Source organism: Tursiops truncatus, chromosome 1 (genome assembly GCF_011762595.2).
Source record: "Tursiops truncatus isolate mTurTru1 chromosome 1, mTurTru1.mat.Y, whole genome shotgun sequence".
Classification (NCBI taxonomy): domain Eukaryota; kingdom Metazoa; phylum Chordata; class Mammalia; order Artiodactyla; family Delphinidae; genus Tursiops; species Tursiops truncatus.
In genome coordinates this window covers 155598218-155617779 of record NC_047034.1, presented here as the reverse complement: position 1 = coordinate 155617779, position 19562 = coordinate 155598218, and the positions used below count along the sequence as shown (strand labels likewise).

The following is a 19562-nucleotide window of genomic DNA, read 5'->3' as shown; positions in this document are numbered from 1 at the left end:
ATGTATACATATAGCTGATTCACTTTGTTATACAGCAGGGACTAACACAAAACCGTAAAGCAATTATACTCCAATAAAGATGTTAAAAAATAAATAAATAAAATAAAATAAAATGGCACTATAGAGATACCACAGGGAATAATGAAAGAAGCATTAAAGTACTAAAAAGCAAAGCTTAAAAAAAAAAAAAGAGATACTATTACACACCTATTACCATATCTAAAATGAGAAAGACTCACCATACCAAGTGATGGTGAGAATGCAGAGCAACTGGAACTTTCATACATTACTAATGGGAATGTAAAATGGTACAACTATTTGGGAAACAGTTTGGCAATTTCTTAAAATATTAAATATAGACCTATAAGACCCAGCTATTCCACTCCCAGGTATTTGACCAAGAGAAATTTAAACATATGTACAAAGACCACACAAATGTTCACAGCAGCTTAAAAAATCTGGAAACAACCCAAATGTCCATCAACAGGTGAACGGATAAACAAACTATGACATGTCCATACAATGGAACACTATTCAGTAATTAAAAGAACCAACTACTGACACATACTACAATAAGGATGAACATCAAGACATTATGCTAAGTGAAAGAAGCCAGACACAAAAGACTACATGTTGCATGGTTCCATTCACATGAAAAGTCCAGAAAAGACAAAATTTACAGAGACAGCAGATTAGGGGATACCTGGGGTTGGGGGAGGGAGTAGGAATGGCACAAGGGAAGTTTTGGGCAAATGAGCACCAGGGAAGTTTTGGGGGTTATGGAAATGTTAACTAACTGGTTGTGGTTATGATATACAACTCTATACATTTACTAAAGTCACTGAATTGTACACTTAAAAGGAATGGGTTTTATGGTATGTAAATTATACCTCAATAAAATTGTTAAAAAGAAGAGTACATAGGGCTTCCCTGGTGGCGCAGTGGTTAAGAATCCGCCTGCCAATGCAGGGGACATGGGTTCGAGCCCTGGTCTGGGAAGATCCCACATGCCGCAGAGCAACTAAGCCCGTGCGCCACAACTACTAAGCCTGCGCTCTGAAGCCTGTGAGCCACAACTACTGAGCCCGTGTGCCACAACTACTGAGCCCGCGTGCCACAACTACTGAGCCCACGTGCCACAACTACCGAAGCCTGCACACCTAGAGCCCATGCTCTGCAACAAGAGAAGCCACCACAATGAGAAGCCCGCGCACCACAACGAAGAGTAGCCCGCGCTCGCTGCAACTAGAGGAAGCCTGTGCGCAGCAACAAAGACCCAAAGCAGCCAAAAGTAAATAAATAAAATAAATTTCTAAAAAAAAAAGAGTACGTAATGTAAATATGATTCTGTTTATTTAAAAATCCTAGAAAAAAAAGGAAAAAAAAAAGGAAAAAATAAAAAAAAATAAAAACCCTAGAAAATCTATAATAACCTAAAGCAGATCAGTGGTTGCCTAGGCATAAGGGAGGGAATGGGAAAGACATTACAAAGGGACAGGAGAAAATTTGGGGGGTAATGATATGTTCATTATCTTTCTTGTGGTGATGGTTTTATGGGTATATACATATGTCAAAAATAATCAAATTGTACACTTTAACATATACAGTTTAGGGAATTCTCTAGTGGTTCAGTGGTTAGGACTCTGTGCTTCCACTGCAGGAGGCACAGGTTTGATCCCTGGTCAGGGAACTAAGATCCGACAAGCTGCACAGTGTGGCCGATAAATAAACAAATAAACCATTTGAAAAAAAAAAAAAGGGGCTTCCCTGGTGGTACAGTGGTTGAGAGTCCGCCTGTCGATGCAGGGGACACAGGTTCGTGCCCTGGTGCGGGAAGATCCCACATGCCACGGAGCGGCTGGGCCCGTGAGCCATGGTCGTTGAGCCTGCGCGTCCGGAGCCTGTGCTCCGCAACGGGAGAGGCCACAACAGTGAGAGACCCGCGTACCGATAAAAAAATAAAAAAAAAAAAGTATGGTATCCACAGAAGACCAAACATTCCATTCAGTGTAGCTGGAGTGGAAAGTAGAAAGGAGTAACAAAAGAGCCATTCATGCAGCCAAAAATGTATTGTTAATGGCTGCACTATGTCACCTTCCCCTTATTAGATAGACTGCTTCCACTTTTTTATTAAATAAATACCAGCTCACCATTGTAAGTGAAGCTCCTTCTTTATTAAGGAATTACTGCTTTAGAATAAATTCTCAGAAGTAGACACATAGGAATATTTTTAAGTAAGGCAGGCAGATTTTTATTTTTAAAGAAACAGTTTATTATTATTATTTAGTTATTTTTAAAGAAATAGGAAAAGGAGATATAGAGCAAATTATTTTACTTTAGAAACTATGAAGTAATACTGAAAATTTTCAGAAATGGTATAGGGTCAGGGAGACTTGGGTGGAACTTCCTTGGGACAATTTTTTCTGGCACTTGACAGAAATCATAAAAACTAATCCAATTGTGAACAAACCATAAGTCATAAATCATGCCCCAGATGGATACACCTGTTTTTTCTTCAAGGAAGCTTTATTCAGAATGATGAAAGGTTTCTATTCACATTCTTTTTCTCCATCTCTTCATTTCTCTCTCCCTCTTTCTCCCTCTTCCTCCTCTCTCCTTCTTCACCGCCTCCACTCTGGGGCTACCCTCTCCAAATATGGCAAGCCAGCCCCAGTGATTAATACCATAATTCAAAATGACAAAAAATATCCTCCATCATGAGCTATTCTGTTTTGAGTAGGAGCCTGCAGGGCACACACAGGATGTTCATGCTTATCCAGGCAGTATCACCACAGACCAGGTAGGAGCCCTCCTTGGTAAGACACATGCTACACTAGTGCCTACTTAATATTAAAAAATGACTCACAAAATTTCAGCTTTCAACATATTTTTATTTGAGACACAAAGGTATTAAAATAAAACAAGGGACTTTCCTGGTGGTGCAGTGGTTAAGAATCCACCTGCCAATGCAGGGAACACGGGTTTGATCCCTGGCCCAGGAAGATCCCACATGCCCATGCACCACAACTACTGAGCCTGCGCTCTAGAGCCCGCGAGCCACAACTACTGAAGCCCTCACACCCTAGAGCCTGCGCACCACAACTACTGAGCCCACGCGCTGCAACTACTGAAGCCCGCGCGCCTCTAGGGCCCGTGTGCCGCAACTACTGAGCCCGCGTGCTGCAACTACTGAAGCCCAAACACCTAGAGTCCGTGCTCTGCAACAGGAGAAGCCACCACAATGAGAAACCCGCGCACTGCAATGAAGAGTAGCCCCCACTCGCTGCAACTAGAGAAAGCCTGCATGTGGCAATGAAGACTCAATGCAGCCAAAAACAAAACAAAACTATTATGGTCACTAACAAAAATCCTACTAGAGGAAAGACAGTATCTTTCTGCGGTAGCAAAGCCAGTGGAGCTGAATGATACATCCCAACCCAATTCTCAGTAACATCCCAACCCATATTCTCAGAATATGGCAGGGTTTATCTTTGTAATAGTTAGTTACAAAGTTATGTCTTCTCAGAATCTCCTTGAGAAACTAAGACCGCCCATGAAAGGAGAAAGGGGGAGGGATGACAGGAGTGTTAAATAAGATATGGCTGGTTTTGAGACTGTTTTTCCTGTGGCTCAAGTCCTGCCAATTAGCAAGGAACTGTTAATGGATCCACAACAAAACCCTCTTCACTTCATAACTTAACTTACAAAGTAGTCAACAAACACATTTTCAAATTCATTTCACACAGTAAAAAAACCAGATAATCACATCAACAAAAGACAAAAACCACATGATCATCTCAATAGATGCAGAAAAAGCATTTGATAAAATTCAACATCCATTCATGATAAAAACTCCTACCAAAGTGAATATAAAGGGAACATATCTCAACATAGTAAAAGCCACTTAAGACAAACCCACAGCCAACATAATACTAAACAGTAAAAAGCTGAAAGCCTTCCCACTAAATTCTGGAACAAGACAAGTATGCCCACTCTCATCACTCTATTCAAATAGTATTGGAAGTCCTAGCCACAGCAATCAGACAAGAAAAAGAAATAACACATATCCAAATTGGTAGGGAAGAGGTAAAATTGTTATTATATGCAGGTGACATGATACTCTATATAGAAAACCTAAAGACTCCACACAAAAACTATTAGAGGGGCTTCCCTGGTGGCGCAGTGGTGGAGAGTCAGCCTGCTGAGGCAGGGGACATGGGTTCATGCCCCGGTCCGGGAAGATCCCTCATGCCGCGGAGTGGCTGGGCCCGTGAGCCATGGCCACTGAGCCTGTGCGTCCGGAGCCTGTGCTCCGCAACGGGAGAGGCCACAACAGTGAGAGGCCCGCGTACCACCAAAAAAAAAAAAAAAAAAAAAAAAATATTAGAACTGATAAATGAATTCAGCAAGGTAGCAGGACACCAGATTAATATACAGAAACCTGTTGCATTTCTTTACACTAACAATGATATTATCAGAAAGAGAAAGTTTTAAAAATCCCATTTAAAATCACATCATGTGAAGACCAGATACTATAAAACTCTTAGAGGAAAACATAGGCAGAACACTCTCTGACATAAATTGCAGCAAGATCTTTTTTGATCCACCTCCTAGAGTAATGGAAATAAAAATAAAAATAAACAAATGGGACCTAATGAAACTTAAAAGCTTTTGTATAGCAAAGGAAACCATAAACAAAGCGAAAAGACAACCCACAGAATGGGAGAAAATATTTGCAAATGAAGTGAACAACAAGGGATTAATCTCCAAAATATACAAACAGCTCATGCAGCTCAATATCAAAAAAACCAAACAACCCAATCAAAAAATGGGCAGAAGACCTAAATAGACACTTCTCCAAAGAAGACAAACAGATGGCCAACAGGCATATGAAAAGATGCTCCACATAGCTAATTATTAGAGAAATGCAAATCAAAACTACAATGAGGTATCACCTCACACCAGTCAGAATGGCCATCATCAAAAACTCTAAAATAATAAACGCTGGAGAGGGTGTGGAGAAAAGGGAACCCTCCTCCACTGTTGGTGGGGGGATGTAAATTGGTGCAGCCACTACAGACAGCAGTATGGAGGTTCCTTAAAAAACTAAAAATAGAACTACCATATGATCCAGCAATCCCACTCCTGGGCAGATATCTGGAGAAAACCATAATTCAAAAAGATATATGTACGCCAGTGTTCACTGCAGCACTATTTACAACAGCCAGGACAAGGAAGCAACCTAAATGTCCATCGATAGATGAATGGATAAAGAAGATGTGGTACATATATACAATGGAATATTACTCGGCCATTTGCAGCAACGTGGATGGACCCAGAGATTGTCATACTGAGTGAAATAAGTCAGACACAGACAAATATCGTATGATGTCGTTTATATGTGGAATCTAAAAAAAAGGGTACGAATGAACTTACTTAGAATACAGAAGTAAAGTCATGGATATAGAAAACAGACTTATGGTTACCAGGGGATGGGGAGGGGGATAAACTGGGAGACTGGGATTGACATATATACAACTTCTTATAATAAACTATAATGGAAAAGAATTTTTTTTTTTTTTTTTTTTTGCGATACGTGGGCCTCTCACTGTTGCGGCCTCTCCCGTTGCGGAGCACAGGCTCCGGACGCGCAGACTCAGCAGCCATGGCTCACGGGCCTAGCCACTCCGCAGCATGTGGGATCTTCCCAGACCGTGGCACGAACCCACGTCCCCTGCATCGGCAGGCGGACTCTCAACCACTGCGCCACCAGGGAAACCCCGGAAAAGAATTTTAAAAAGAATGTAGATACATTTATTTATACATATATATGTATAGATATATACATTTATACATAACCACCTCACTTTGCTGTACACCTGAAACTAACATGATAAATCAACTGTACTTCAATAAAAAAAAAAAAAACCCAGATAATCAGATAAAAGAGCCAGAAGATTTAGAAGATTAGAGGAGAAAGAGTGCAGGTATAGTGAGAAAAAAATAAGGAAAAAGTATTATGGTTCAGGCACTAATACTTCCGAAAAAGGAAACGTACAATAGCAGGGATTTTTGCATACCCACACACAACAAGGAAACCGGCTGCCCAGTTTTTCTCTTGATGCAACAAGCCACTCATGTAACATCAGAATGGCGGGGGTTGGGGGGCGTTGAGGGGGCACTTAGTGAATATATGCACACAGTACAGGAAGGGTCTAGGTCAGTGAGGGATGAGAAACCCACAAAACTTGTCCAGGCCAGAGGGCTGGAAGGGGGTCTGGGGCTGAAAAATTTTTGGTGTCTGCTGCTCAGATAACTGAGAATGAGAATCTGGAGAAAACTAGGTCCTGAGAGATTCCAAATTTGTCAGGAAGTAATAGCCAGAAGAATAAATGAACCTGGTAAAAATTTCACAAGTCTAAAGGATTAAAGGGAAGATTTTAAAACAAAAACCAAAAGAAAGCAACCAAGCAAAAAACCTTAAAAAACAAACCAAAACAAAACAAAAATATGGATGAAGGGAAACAGAACTGCTTGGGTTTCTGTCCTTGGTTATGCAAGGCTCTTCTCTGTTGCTGCCCACACCCCACGCCTCTACCTTGGGATAAGAGCTAAGTAAGTTCCAACCTTCTGTAAAGTCAGCATAAGAGTTTTCCTTGGGGATAAAAGGCAGCAGAGAGGTGTCCAAGAGCTTGGCTCACTTATCCTTCTCAGTCATCTGTTCTACAGAAAGCCACCGGCTTGCAGGGGTTGAAATGCTGTAATATTGACTAGAAACGGGGAAATGGTGCCGGTAGAGAAAGGAGCACCTCAGTCTTTCTAAAGTCAAACCTTACATGTGGGGATACCTAATTGGACCTTCTTTCCCTGGGCTCAAAGAGAACACTCCTCCTTTCACAAAGCAGGACTGGCAGCAATTAATAACCAGTGGCTCAACTCCTCGTACTGTAAATGTGCCAGTACCCAATTAACAAGCCTTCATGCCCCTCCCGCCAACAATTCAGAGGTTCATGATCCAGAAAGGATGAAGTACTTCAACCAAGCAGTACCAGCCTCTCCTTCTCTAAGTTGAGAAAGGGGAATAAATTGATGACATTCCTTTCCACTTCTGGAATTGCTGAAGGTCCACAATACCTACTCTTGAATGCAATATATATATGTTTTCAAAAGAATGAAAAATACTACTGACAACCCCATGCGTTTGCAACTCTGCAAGCATTTCAGGCAAGACAAGAGTAATATATGATACAATTTCTTCCTCCTTTGGATGCAGACTTGCTTGACCTACCTTAGTGAAAACAGTACAAACTAAAATTTTAGTACAAACTATTGCTGCTAGTCAGTCATCCCTAATTAGAAGATCTGCAGTACATACATTTCTCTTACTCTCCCTAATGTATTGAGCAGAAGTTTGAACTCCAAGTCCTCTCCTAAAAGAAATGCCTGGCAATTAACTATTCTGAATGTACAAGAAGTTCCTACCACCCTTCCAGAGCTATCCATGGCCTTCAGCATGAGAATCAAGCTCCTAAGCATGGCATATAAGGTCAAATGTAACTTGTCTGGATCTGAAGACTTCACTTTGCCCCATTTTTCAGCAATGCTTGCAGTTCCCAACATGTGATGCGAAATGCCTATGTGCGACACTGCACAAAGCACACTCCCACTCCTAGGGCTTCAAAGTTCAAGTTCAATATTCCTCCCCCCATGTCCACCCACTCTCCATGTTAGACCATAAAGCCTGAGACCCTGTTCACTAGCAGCAATTTATTGCCACTGCCTATGACTGGTGAACAACAAGAAAAAGAACTCCCCAGCCAACACAACTTCAGGATCCTCCCTCCAGCATATACCTGAATTTCGTAAGGCCTAAGTTTGAGTTTTTATCATTTTCCAGAAGACCGTCAGGCCTAAATCTACAAAAGTTCTAATTTTACTGGTCCAATTTTATTGATCATCATTATCCTGTGGTGTGCTAGAGCCAGGTCATATGCCGACTGTGTTCATCTCTGCCAACTCTGTGTTCAGTGACTTCATGTTGGTAGCTTGAAATTGGTCACGGTGGTAGTATTTACACCATGAAAACTGGCAAAGTCTACAACTCAGGGCTTGACTTTGTTTTCTGGGGGAAAACCCAGTTGTGAACCATTTACCACACCACACTGTTATCCCTACAATGATCTATATACTTCCTCTCCTTTAAAACCCAACCTCCTTTTCTTCCAAATATTCAGTTCAAATGATCAGAAAGTCACCTGTACACTCAATCATTTCATGTTTTGTTCCCTATACCTCCTGCAGGAGAGGGTATATAAATTTTCAGGATCTGGTGGAAAATGAAAATGTGGGCTTCCATATTCAAAAATTAAGAATTTCAAGATAACGAGAGCAGAGCATTAAATCAAGAACAAGGTCTTTCTAAGTGTGGGGACTGCACAGGTCACATGCCCATAAAGTGATCCCTGATCTCCTACTCTTTTTTTTTGTTTTTGTTTTTGTTTTGGCCGTACCACATGGCACATGGGATCTTAGTTCCCCGAGCAGGGATCGAACCCAAGCCCCATGCATTGGAAGCTCGGAGTCTTAACCACTGGACTACCGGGGAAGTCCCTGACCTCCAATTTTTTTTTTTTTTAAACATTCACATAATTTTTTAAAATTAATTAATTTATTTTTTATATTTATTTTTGGCTGTGTTGGGTCTTCGTTTCTGTGCGAGGGCTTTCTCCAGTTGCGGCGAGCAGGGGCCACTCTTCATCGCGGTGCACGGGCCTCTCACTGTCGTGGCCTCTCCCGTTGCGGAGCACAGGCTCCAGATGCGCAGGCTCAGTAGTTGTGGTTCATGGGCCTAGCTGCTCTGTGGCATGTGGGATCTTCCCAGACCGGGGCACGAACCCGCGTCCCCTACACTGGCAGGCGGATTCTTAACCACTGCGCCACCAGCGAAGCCCTGACCTCCTATTCTTAAGTGTAAGCCTGCCCTCCCCTGAGGATACTGTTTCCCATTTATCTCTGCAATAGGATGGCTACTTATTCTCCCACACTTTAGGATTAAAGGTAGGTTGCTATTTATTTGCTCCCCTTCTCAATGCCTTTGCAAATCATTACTCTTCTATCTTCTTTGTAAAAACCTCTTCTCCTTTGCTATCTTGCTGCACAATACTTCAACTCTCATCATAGCTGTCATCTCTCAACTTACTCATTACTCCTCCTACTTTACTGATGGCTTTGACATCTGGATCTCAAAATTCCTCTTCACTGCAAGTCTTGCCTCAAGAGTAAGCAGATTAAGAGGACAGACTCCGGATAGAATCAGACTGCTGGGTTCAAGTCTTGGTACTACCACATATAGCTATGTTGCCATGTTCCTTAACCTTTGTTTTCCTGAGTTTCCTCATTTATAAAATAAAGATGGTAATAGTAATTCACAGGATTTGTTGCATAGATTAAAAGGGTTGATTCGTGTACAGGGTTCGAAATAGTACCTGACATAGTACTAAGTACATAGTACTTACTAATAGTAGTAAGTACTCAGTAAACATTAGCTACTACTGCTGTCATCATTATCATCATCCTTATTAAAGTCTATCTCAATGTCTACATGGATAACTCATTCAACATGTTCTATGAGTTCCCTGTCACCAATAAATTTCTTCTCTGCTCTACCCCAGCAACTCTCTTCCATAGCTTCACCCGAGATCCCCTAATCACCATATCTTCTCCACCTCCAGAATATTAAATTCAAATATCTCACTCTCTGATGACTACCTTCTGTCCTTCCAGCACATTTACCTGTCCCCCTATATCTGCTTCCCATCATCGAACCTCTGAATGCCAGACTCCTCTACTGAATCTCCTTCAGCTCCTCCTATTTTTGTCTCTTTTCCTTTCTTCTTACATCTCTCTTTCATCCACTCTCTTGACAACAACCTCAGTCTCAACGCCCCAATTTCCTTCTATACAAAATTGGCAAAGTTCTAATCTTGGATGAATCAAACTATCAGGCTTTTCTTGACAGGGTTGCTGAGAGCTACTGAGGAGAATCATACAACTATAATTATAAATTCATGGTCTCCACCTTCAACGACACCCAGCAATCTTTCTATTTCCTTACCTAGTTTACAATCTCCTACCCCTCACAATGGCCATTTCAGGCCTTTACCACTCTCTCCAGACCTCTCATTTTCCTGCTTACTACCCACCTAACCCCACTCCACCTACCTCTGCTTCTACTTTCAATAAATGATCTATCCCACTTCAGAAAAAACAAGAATGAGATTAGAACTACCACAATTTCCTCCTATCAAACCTAAAAGTCCACCTTAGCCGCATCTATATCCACCCATCTCTTCCTTCCTATCACAATGAAGGAGATGTCTCTCCTCCTGCTTAAGGCTAATCTTGTGCTCTGGATTCTTTTTTGTTTTTTAATAAATTTATTTATTTATTTATTTTTGGCTGCATTGGGTCTTCATTGCTGTGCACAGGCTTTCTGTGTGTGTGCGTCAGGCACTGCCTTTTTAAAAACTTTTTATTTTGCAAAGTTGCAAACATAGTATAGAGTTCCTAAATACTCTTCACCTTGTTTCTCCTAAGGCTAACATCTTACATATATATTGAAGCCAGAAAATTAACATTCATATAGTACTGTTAACTAATCACCTTATTTGAATATTGCCTGTTTTCAGTGGAAAAAGTCTTTTTTCTTGTCCATGACTCATCCAGCATCCAACGCTGCATTTAGTTGTATCTCCTTTGTTCCCTCCAGTCTATGACAGTTCTGTCTTTCTTTTTCATGATCTTGACATATTTGAAGACTACTAGTTTTGTAGAAGGTCCTTCCATTTGGGTTTTTTTTTTTAACATCGTTATTGGAGTATAATTACTTTACAATGGTGTGTTAGTTTCTGTTTTATAACAAAGTAAATCAGCTATACATACACATATATCCCCATATCTCCTCCCTCTTGTGTCTCCCTCCCACCCTCCCCATCCCACCCCTCTAGTTGGTCACAAAGCACCGCGCTGATCTCCCCATGCTATGTGGCTGCTTCCCACTATCCATTTTACATTTGGTAGTGTATATAAGTCCCTGCCACTCTCTCACTTCGTCTCACCTTACCCTTCCCCCTCCCCGTGTCCTCAAGTTCATTCTCTACGTCTGAGTCTTTATTCCTGTTGCACGGACTTTTTCTCTAGTTGCGGTGAGAGGGGGCTACTCTTCATTGTGGTGCGGGGGCTTCTCCTTGTGGTGGCTTCTCTTGTTGCGGAGCACAGGCTCTAGGCACGCCAGCTTCAGTAGTTGTGGCTCGCGGGCTCTAGAGCACAGGCTCAGTAATTGTGGCACTCGGGATTAGCTACTCCACGGCACGTGGGATCTCTCGGATCAGGGATCGAACCCGTGTCCACTGCATTGGCAGGCGGATTCTCAACCACTGCGCCACCAGGGAAGCCCTGTGCTCTGGATTCTAACCCACCTGCCTTATAAGGAATGGTTCTCAAAGTGTGGTTCCCAGACTAGCAGCATCAGCACTCTAGGAACTTGTTACAAACGCAAATTCTCAGGCCCCACTCTAAACCTACTGAATCAGAAACTTTGGAGCTTGGGCCCAGCAATCTGTTTTGAACGAGGCCTCCAAGTGATTCTGACACTTGTTAAAGTTTGAGAACCTCAGCTCTGAGGGAGTATTTATCATTTATCCCCTTTCGCGTATCTTCAACTGCCTTCTTTAGTGAGACGGTTCCCTTGCCTGAAGAGCCTCCTACTTGATTGCTCCATGTACATTCTTGCATTTCTCCAGTCTACTCACCACACAAAACATATCTGATCATTTCACTCCCTGCTTAAGATAAACTAATACTTTAAGAAGGCCTCAAGGTTCTGCACATCTCTGAAGCCTGTTCTTTCTCCACTAGCTCTCCTGCTCTGTCTGCCAAGCAAGACCAGTCTCTCCCAACTTCCTGATCTTCCAATTTTCTAGGGCACCTAACCAACTTTGAAATTGTTATTCCTTCTGCCTGAATTACTCTTTGCCTGTTTCTTTTCCGAATTCCTACTTCTACTTTAAGTCTCAGCTTAAGCTTTCCTTACTTAGGGTGGCCTAACTTTACCCCTCAGTCTCAATTAGGTCTCTGTTAGATGCTCTTAGAGCACTCCACTTACCCTCTCATAATGTGCATCAAGCTTATAATTATTTATCATAAACGTCATGTCTATTTTCCTTGTCAGAGGGTAAGCTCCATTAGCGCAGGAATCATGATCTTATTTCCTATAATATTCCTAGTGCCTTGCTTTTAGTACAGGACCTGTACTGTCCTGTACAGATAGATAGTTGCAGATAGTAAATGTGTAACCAAGCCTTTGCATACACTGGATCTCCCTCCAGAATGTTTTTTATTACCTTTAAACCCCTAGTGAAATCCTCCACATGCTTCAAGAAATAAGTTAAGCATCTCAGTGAAGTCTTCCCTGTACATACACATCACCTGCCTGTTCAGGAGGATCACTTCTTTTGTGCTCCTACTGTTCGTCAATCAACTAATGCAATAATTATACACTATCATAAATACCCATCTTCATGCCTGAGTCTCCACTAGACTGTAAACTCCCTGAGGGCACAGATCATGTCTTGTTTACCTTTATCTCTCTAGCGCTTCGAAAAGTACCTGACATTTATAATAAATGTCCATAAATGTTTATGGGCATGTTGAACCTAACACTGTATCTCTAATATTGCACTGAAAGGTTTTTCCTTAATATTAAATCTGGGTTCCAATTCTAACTTTGTTATCATTAGCTGTATGATCAAATTGTTTAACCTCTTTGGGCCTCAGTTTCCTCACTAGTAAAACGGGGCTAACAATACATACTTGGAAATATTGCTATGAGAATTAAACAAAATGACATAATATAACGATTAGCACACACAGTGCCTAGCATGCAGTAGCCTCCCTAGTATGGCTTCAACTTGATAGAGACAACTAGGACAAAACAAATACAAAAATAAGTCACAGCAATCAAGGGAGAACGAGCACAGAGTGAGTCATTCCTTTTAATCATTCGCCCAGGAAGATCAACAATGAAGAAACATAATAAGCAGAATAAACTCTACCGGTGGTATCTCCCTTGGCATACAAAGCTTGGTAAGAATTCACCCGAGACCTCTTGGCTAATGGCCACATCCAGCTCCCCAGCCCGGCAGGTCAGGTCTTCATCTGCAATACCAGGCATGGTTACTTCAGAGTGGAATAGAAACTACCTCCTAAGGAATGTGTTTACAGGAGGGAGATGGGGGAGGAGGAGGAGAACTTGACTGCAACTACATCAATCAAGTGTTCTGCAATCTGGCAGAAAACACTGCAGAACTGTTGGTGGAGACTAACACCCACACAACTGCACTCACCTGTAGCCAAGAGCCAGCTGAGACGAGATAATGAGCAGCTTTCTGCTTTTACCAAAACAGTGGTCAGACTTGCACGGAAAGAACGTCTCTGAGGTCAAATTACCTTGAACATCTGGGCAGCAGCACCTACTAAGATGACGCCAAGCAGCTTTTATACATACACTCCTCAGCCTAGGAGCACCGCCCACAAGCACCAGCTTCATAGCTCATGTATGTGCCAAATGTGAAAGCAGATTAAACAGCTTCTTTGCTCCTTATTCATAATATGCTTACCTCTGCAGAGCTAGTGGTATTCAGATCACCTCGCTCATTCATTTTAGAAGGCTGTGTCACTGTAGCTACTTCTTCACTGGGACTCTCTCTCTTCCGAAGCTTCCTGATGAAGCTCTGCTGGTCACTGGAAGATAAAGTAGGTCTGAGTGGAGTTCTGGGTGGGCTCTGCCTCCTCCAAGATACCCTGCTCCAAGCTAGCCCCAGAATATGTGGTACATCATCTTCAGGTAGAAAGTCCAGGTCATCTGCAGTTTGGAATTTTTTTAAAAACACCAGCACAGAATTGGAAGAGTCTGTCCTAAAAGCCTGGCAGCTCTGGGGCCTGCTGCAGTCTGCCTGAATGCACATCCCTTCTAACCACCAAAAGGCATGACAGGCGGAGTCCTGGCAGCAGGCAGCCCAACATGTCTGCAGAGAGGGGGTTCCTTCAAGAAGCCAGAGGTGATTTTCTCCCCCAGATCTCAGGCCAACTCCAAACTGTGTCTTCGCCTGCTGGCACCTGCTCTCCTTGGCATCTAAAAACAAAGAATGAAAACATTTAAAAATGAAATAAAAACAGAGACTACAGCTCTGTAAAGAGTCCTGAATTCTAACATTTGAGGCTGTTTTGAAGATTGGTTTTTAAGAGGGTGGGAAAGCTGTCTAGTAAGTGGAATAAAAGACACAAAAGAGAGAGTTTTTTGGCTCAGGATATTTTAGCTTGTAGAAGTACTGCTCCACATTCATCACTGGCTCCCCTCCTCAATGAGTCCCTTGCATGTAGACCTTTTAAACAGAACTCCAGTTCTTGAAACAGAAAAAACAAAACAAAAGAGCTCTTCTGATGGAAGTGTACTGAAGGATGGGGGCAGAGTCCCACCACTTGACCTCACATTCACCTCCAAGGCATTTCTCAGGGACAGTATGAAGATTATGGGACCAGAAGAGCAGCCAGCTGAAGAAGATGGAGTACTCTGCCCACTGAACTGGCAGCAACACAAACTGAGTACTCTTGATCTACTGCAGGATTCAGGTTCATCCATTCTCTAATCAATGGTTTACCAAAGTCAGGTGGTTTTGCATATCACAGCATCAACCAGAGCAGTAGTCAGTCAAGCTTACCAAAAATTTTAATCATGAGAGGTACTCTGCTAGAATGAACTTCTAAGTTCTAAGCCGTGTCATAATAAGAAATATTGGAGGCTAACACAACATTGTAAAGCAACCATAGTCCAATAAAAATTAATTAAAAAAAAGAAAAAGAATAAAGGAATAGAAGTACAACAGTGACGTACTGTGGTTAACCTAGATAACATGGTCCAAAATTCCGGCTAACGTCGCTTACAGATAAACTTTTGAGCCATTGAATGTTTTCAGGCATGGTATTGATTTTCCTGAAATATCACCTCATTTCTGTTTTCTTAGATGAAATAAAGTCAAAGCGTGTTATGAATTAAAGTTTTTATACAGAGTTCATTTTAAGGTCTTAGTTATATAGGTGTCTGTAACCAACTATGGTCAGGGTTATACAAAGCCAGAACCAGGATGAGGCAAGAGAGATGCCTCAGGCACACTCTTAGAGTGCTCACTCTTAGAGTCATGAAGTACTCACTCTTAGAGTCATGTAAGTGCAGGGCTGGTCTACCCTCATCTTTTTTTTTTTTTTTTTAATATTTATTTATTTGGTTACGTTGGGTCTTAGTTGCAGCATGCGAACTCTTAGCTGCTGCATGTGGGATCTAGTTCCCTGACCAGGGATCGAACCCCGGCCCCCTGCATTGGGAGTGCAGAGTCTTAGCCAGTGGACCACCAGGGAAGTCCCAGCTTACCCCCATCTCGAGAGTGAGTGTTTCCTGAAATTTCATACCCTAGGTACCTCTTTCTTCACCCTAGCCCTAGCCCTGGGGTTATAACATAAAAATTTATTGTAGAATTACATATAGAAAATATGTAGTAGAATCAAACCACTGAATAGATGGATAGTCATGTCTGCATGTACACATAACTGAAAAAGGGCTATGACTGACTAAAGCAACAACTGGATAATCTGCCAAAGCCATCGTGACTCCCAGGAAACAACTACTAAATGTGGACACCAGTCAACTGAGAGATAAGAGAAAAACAGGCAGCCTTCTGGATTATGGAGTCAAGCACTATGGAAGCCAATCTGCCACTGTTCTTTCTTTCTTTCTTTTTTAAAATTTATTTATTTTTGGCTGCGTTGGGTCTTCATTGCTGCATGCAGGCTTTCTCTAGTCGCGGCGAGCGGGGGCTACTCCTTGTTGCAGTGTGCGTGCTTCTCATTGCGGTGGCTCCTCTTGTTGTAGAGCAAGGGCTCTAGGTGCGTGGGCTTCAGTAGTTGTGGCATGTGGGCTCAGTAGCTGTGCTCGCAGGCTCTAGAGCACAGGCTCAGTAGTTGTGGTGCACAGGCTCAGCTGCTCTGTGGCATGTGGGATCTTCCCAGACCAGGGATCGAACCCGTGTCCCCTGCATTGGCAGGCGGATTCTTAACCACTGTGCCACCAGGGAAGTCCCTGCCATTGCTCTTTAAACAAAAAGAGAGAAACATGGGCACCAACCTAACATCAGACAAGACAATTTAGAGGCCAGAAAAAAACAGAACTTACTTAAGAAAAGATGAATAAATAGAAACTATGAAAAAAATGAAGTTACCAAGAGCTATGGAAATGCTCCTCATTTCCTCATCCACTTTCCTAAGCAATAACCAATGGTATGAATCTTGGTAACAGCTGAGTGTACAGAGTTTGTTGAAATCAGTAAATTGTTACATCAGTAACTACTTTCAGTTACCTTTATATCAACTTTCCATCACTCTTCTCAGAAAGTCTCTCATATTTAATATAGTGAAAAGGTCCACAAAGATGAAAATAGCTTGCAGTTTTCTATAAGCCACTATTTTATTTAAATTTTTTTAATGTACTGTAACCTCCACTTCTGCCCTTGAAGGAGAAATTGCCATAGGACTTGCTTTTCTACCATGAGAAACTAGAAAACTAGACAAAATATATGAAACAATTGTTTTTGGACACTGAACAACATGTGGTCTGGGGCTGTGATCCCAGAGAGAAAGGAAATAAACAAGGGTGAGCCCTAGGACCACCTTGGCTTTCCGTTTACAGGATAGGCATGCTGCAGACTGTGTAACAGGAAGAACCCAAGCAGAGTAGCGTGGTCTTGCTGAGTTGAGGAAACAGAGTTCAGGGTGACTATGATAGCTAGAGACTACCGGAAAGGAGGAAGCTACACAGAGAAAGACCTCCAGACAGCTGGACAGTGGTTCCCTGGTATAATACTAATTTACACCAAGCGTAGGTTAAAACTGCATGAAAGTTTAGAAAGTATTTTGAACTAAATGAAACTGAAAACAGAACATGTTAAAATTAGTGGGATGCAGTTAAAGCAACGTTTAGAGGGACATTTATAGCTTTAAATGCTTATTTTGGAAAAGAAGAAAAGTCTAAAATCAATGATCTAGAAAGACACATAGGGAGAATGCCATGTGATGACAGAAGCGGAGATTGAAATGATACAGCTGCATGGCAAGGAAAGTCAAGGACTGACAGTGATCACCAGAAGCTAGGAAGAGTCAAAGAAGGATTCTACTCAGAGTCTCAGAAGGAACCAACCCTGCCAACACCTTGATTTTGGACTTCTAGCATCCAGAACTATTGGTCTAAGCAGTGTTCTCTGCCCTTGCATGGAAGAATACTTCAGAAGACAGATGGCTCCAAGACTACCAAGAGCCTGGATCTAGGGATCCTTGACATTTGGGGATGAGGCTATGGCCTCTACCCAGATTGAATGAAGATACCTGGATGCCATTCAATGGACATGTACAGAGATATGATGTTGGAAATCTATAGGAATCTGTTGTTATGGGGCTTTTCTCTCTTTCAAACCAAAAGTAATAGCCCAACTGGAGCAAGGGGCAGAGCCCTGGATGGAAGTGTGAGAAGTTCCACCAGGTACCTGTGCAGTCCAGGTGTACTGATTCGAAACAAAGATGTCAGCCCTAAAGCAAAATACTTCTGAACTGTCTGCTCTGAAAGGGCAAACAAAAAGTGTCATAGTTGATATAGGCCTGAAGTGGGAGGACAGAAGCTCCATAGAGAAGTAGTACTATAATGTAGGAAAGTCTTCAAATTCCTCCTTTATTAGACACCAGAGATATCATACTGGTAAGAAATCCCATAAACATAAACAATGTTTGATAGCCATTATGAGCAGCTCATTTCTTTTAATCATCATAAAATTCACATAAGAAAACAACTTTATAGATGTACTGAATGTGGGAAATTCTTCAAGAAGCACTCAACAATTATTAATCATTAGAGAATTCATTCTAGAGAAAAACCCTATAAATGCAATGCATGTGGAAAAGCTTTCAGAAAGAACTCTATCCTTTTAGGTCATCAGAGAATTCAGACCAGTCAGAAATCCTTACAAATGTAAAGACTGTGAGAAAGTCTTTGCTCAGAAGGTAGCCCTTACTCATCATGAGAGAATATATAGTGGACAAAGGCCTTTTGTATGTAATGAATGTGGGAAAGCTTTCAGGGATAACGCAACTGTGTTGGAACATAAGAAAATCCATACTGATGAGAAACCCTACTGGTATGATGAATGCAGAAAAGGCTTTAGGAAGAGCTCAACTCTTATTACTCATCAAAGATGCATACAGGAGAGAAACCCTATAGCTGTAGTAAATGTGGAAAATCTTTCAGGTATACATCCTTTGCTGGACATCAGAAGACTCATAGTGGAAATAAACCCTACTGATGTAATGACTGTGGGAAAGCCCATATGAAGAGCTAGCTCAGTTTTTATTGGACATCAGAGAAGCCATACCAGAGAGAAGTCTTGTAAACAAAATTAATATAGGAAGACTTTTCCCCAAAGTTCAGCCCTTAAACAACATAAGATAATTCATAGCAAAGAAAGAGCCATGAAATGTAGTTATTGTGGTAAATCACATAGAAGTAGTTTATTCCTTCTGAGCATCAAAGAGAAGACATTCAATAAATTATACATCTAACAAAAATATTCTGTATACCTCTATCCTGGAGAACTTCCCACTTGTGAGGACTTCATTATAGTAATAGTTTGTACTGTAAAATATTTGAAGAACCTAAATGTCTATCAATATAGAAATAGTTACTACAGAATACTATACAGCAAGTGAAAAGAATTAGGTAGAGTTCTGTATACAGCCAAAGAAATATCCCCATGATACCTTGTTAAGTTAAAAAAGCAAGTTGCAGAAAATTTATATATTATGGTCTTATTTATATTCTTTAAAATGAAGCTTTTTTGTTTGTAGATATATGCATTCAAAAAGATCTGGAAGAATAAAGGCCAAACTTTAACAGGAAAAAAAACAATAATCTTATGCTTTCATCATAAAAGACAGAAAAAAAAAAGAGTAAAATATATCCAAGATAAGCAGAGAAAGGTAAAGATAAGCGTAACCACTGAAACAGAAAACAAACAAAAAACAACAGAGAAAAATCAATGAAACCAAAATCTAGTTGTTTTTGAAAGGTCAATAAAACTGATAAAGCTCCAGTCAGACTGATGACAGAAAAAAAGAGAAAAGTTACAAATTGACAATATCAGGAATGAAAGAAGGGTTATCATTACTGATTTATTAAACCAGGGGAGCCAACTATGGCCCAAGGGCCAACTCCAGCTGCTGCCTATTATAGTAAATAAAGTTTCACTGGAACATAGTCACATTCATTTATTTATGTATTACCTATGGCTGCTTCTGTTCTAATGGCAGAGTTAAGTACCTGCAATAGAGTTATCTTAAGACCAGTAAAGCCTAAAATATTTACTATCTGGCCCTTTAAGAAAGTTTGCCAACCCCTGGTGTAAGAGAATATA

General features: G+C 41.3%; 1 protein-coding gene across 10 annotated transcripts in view; it reads right to left on the bottom strand.

The window, feature by feature from the left end:
* The window catches only part of KIAA0319L (KIAA0319 like), a 122045-nt gene that overhangs the window by 68956 nt on the left and 33527 nt on the right, over positions 1 to 19562 (bottom strand). For all 10 annotated transcript variants that reach the window (XR_004521715.2, XM_033838113.2, XM_073792133.1 and 7 more), the window contains exon 3: positions 13677 to 14191. Coding sequence is in view for 9 of the 10 variants with exons in the window: in XM_033838113.2 (XP_033694004.1) it covers positions 13677 to 14191 (515 nt within the window). In the remaining variant the exon portion in view is untranslated. The remainder of the gene's footprint in view (positions 1 to 13676; positions 14192 to 19562) is intronic.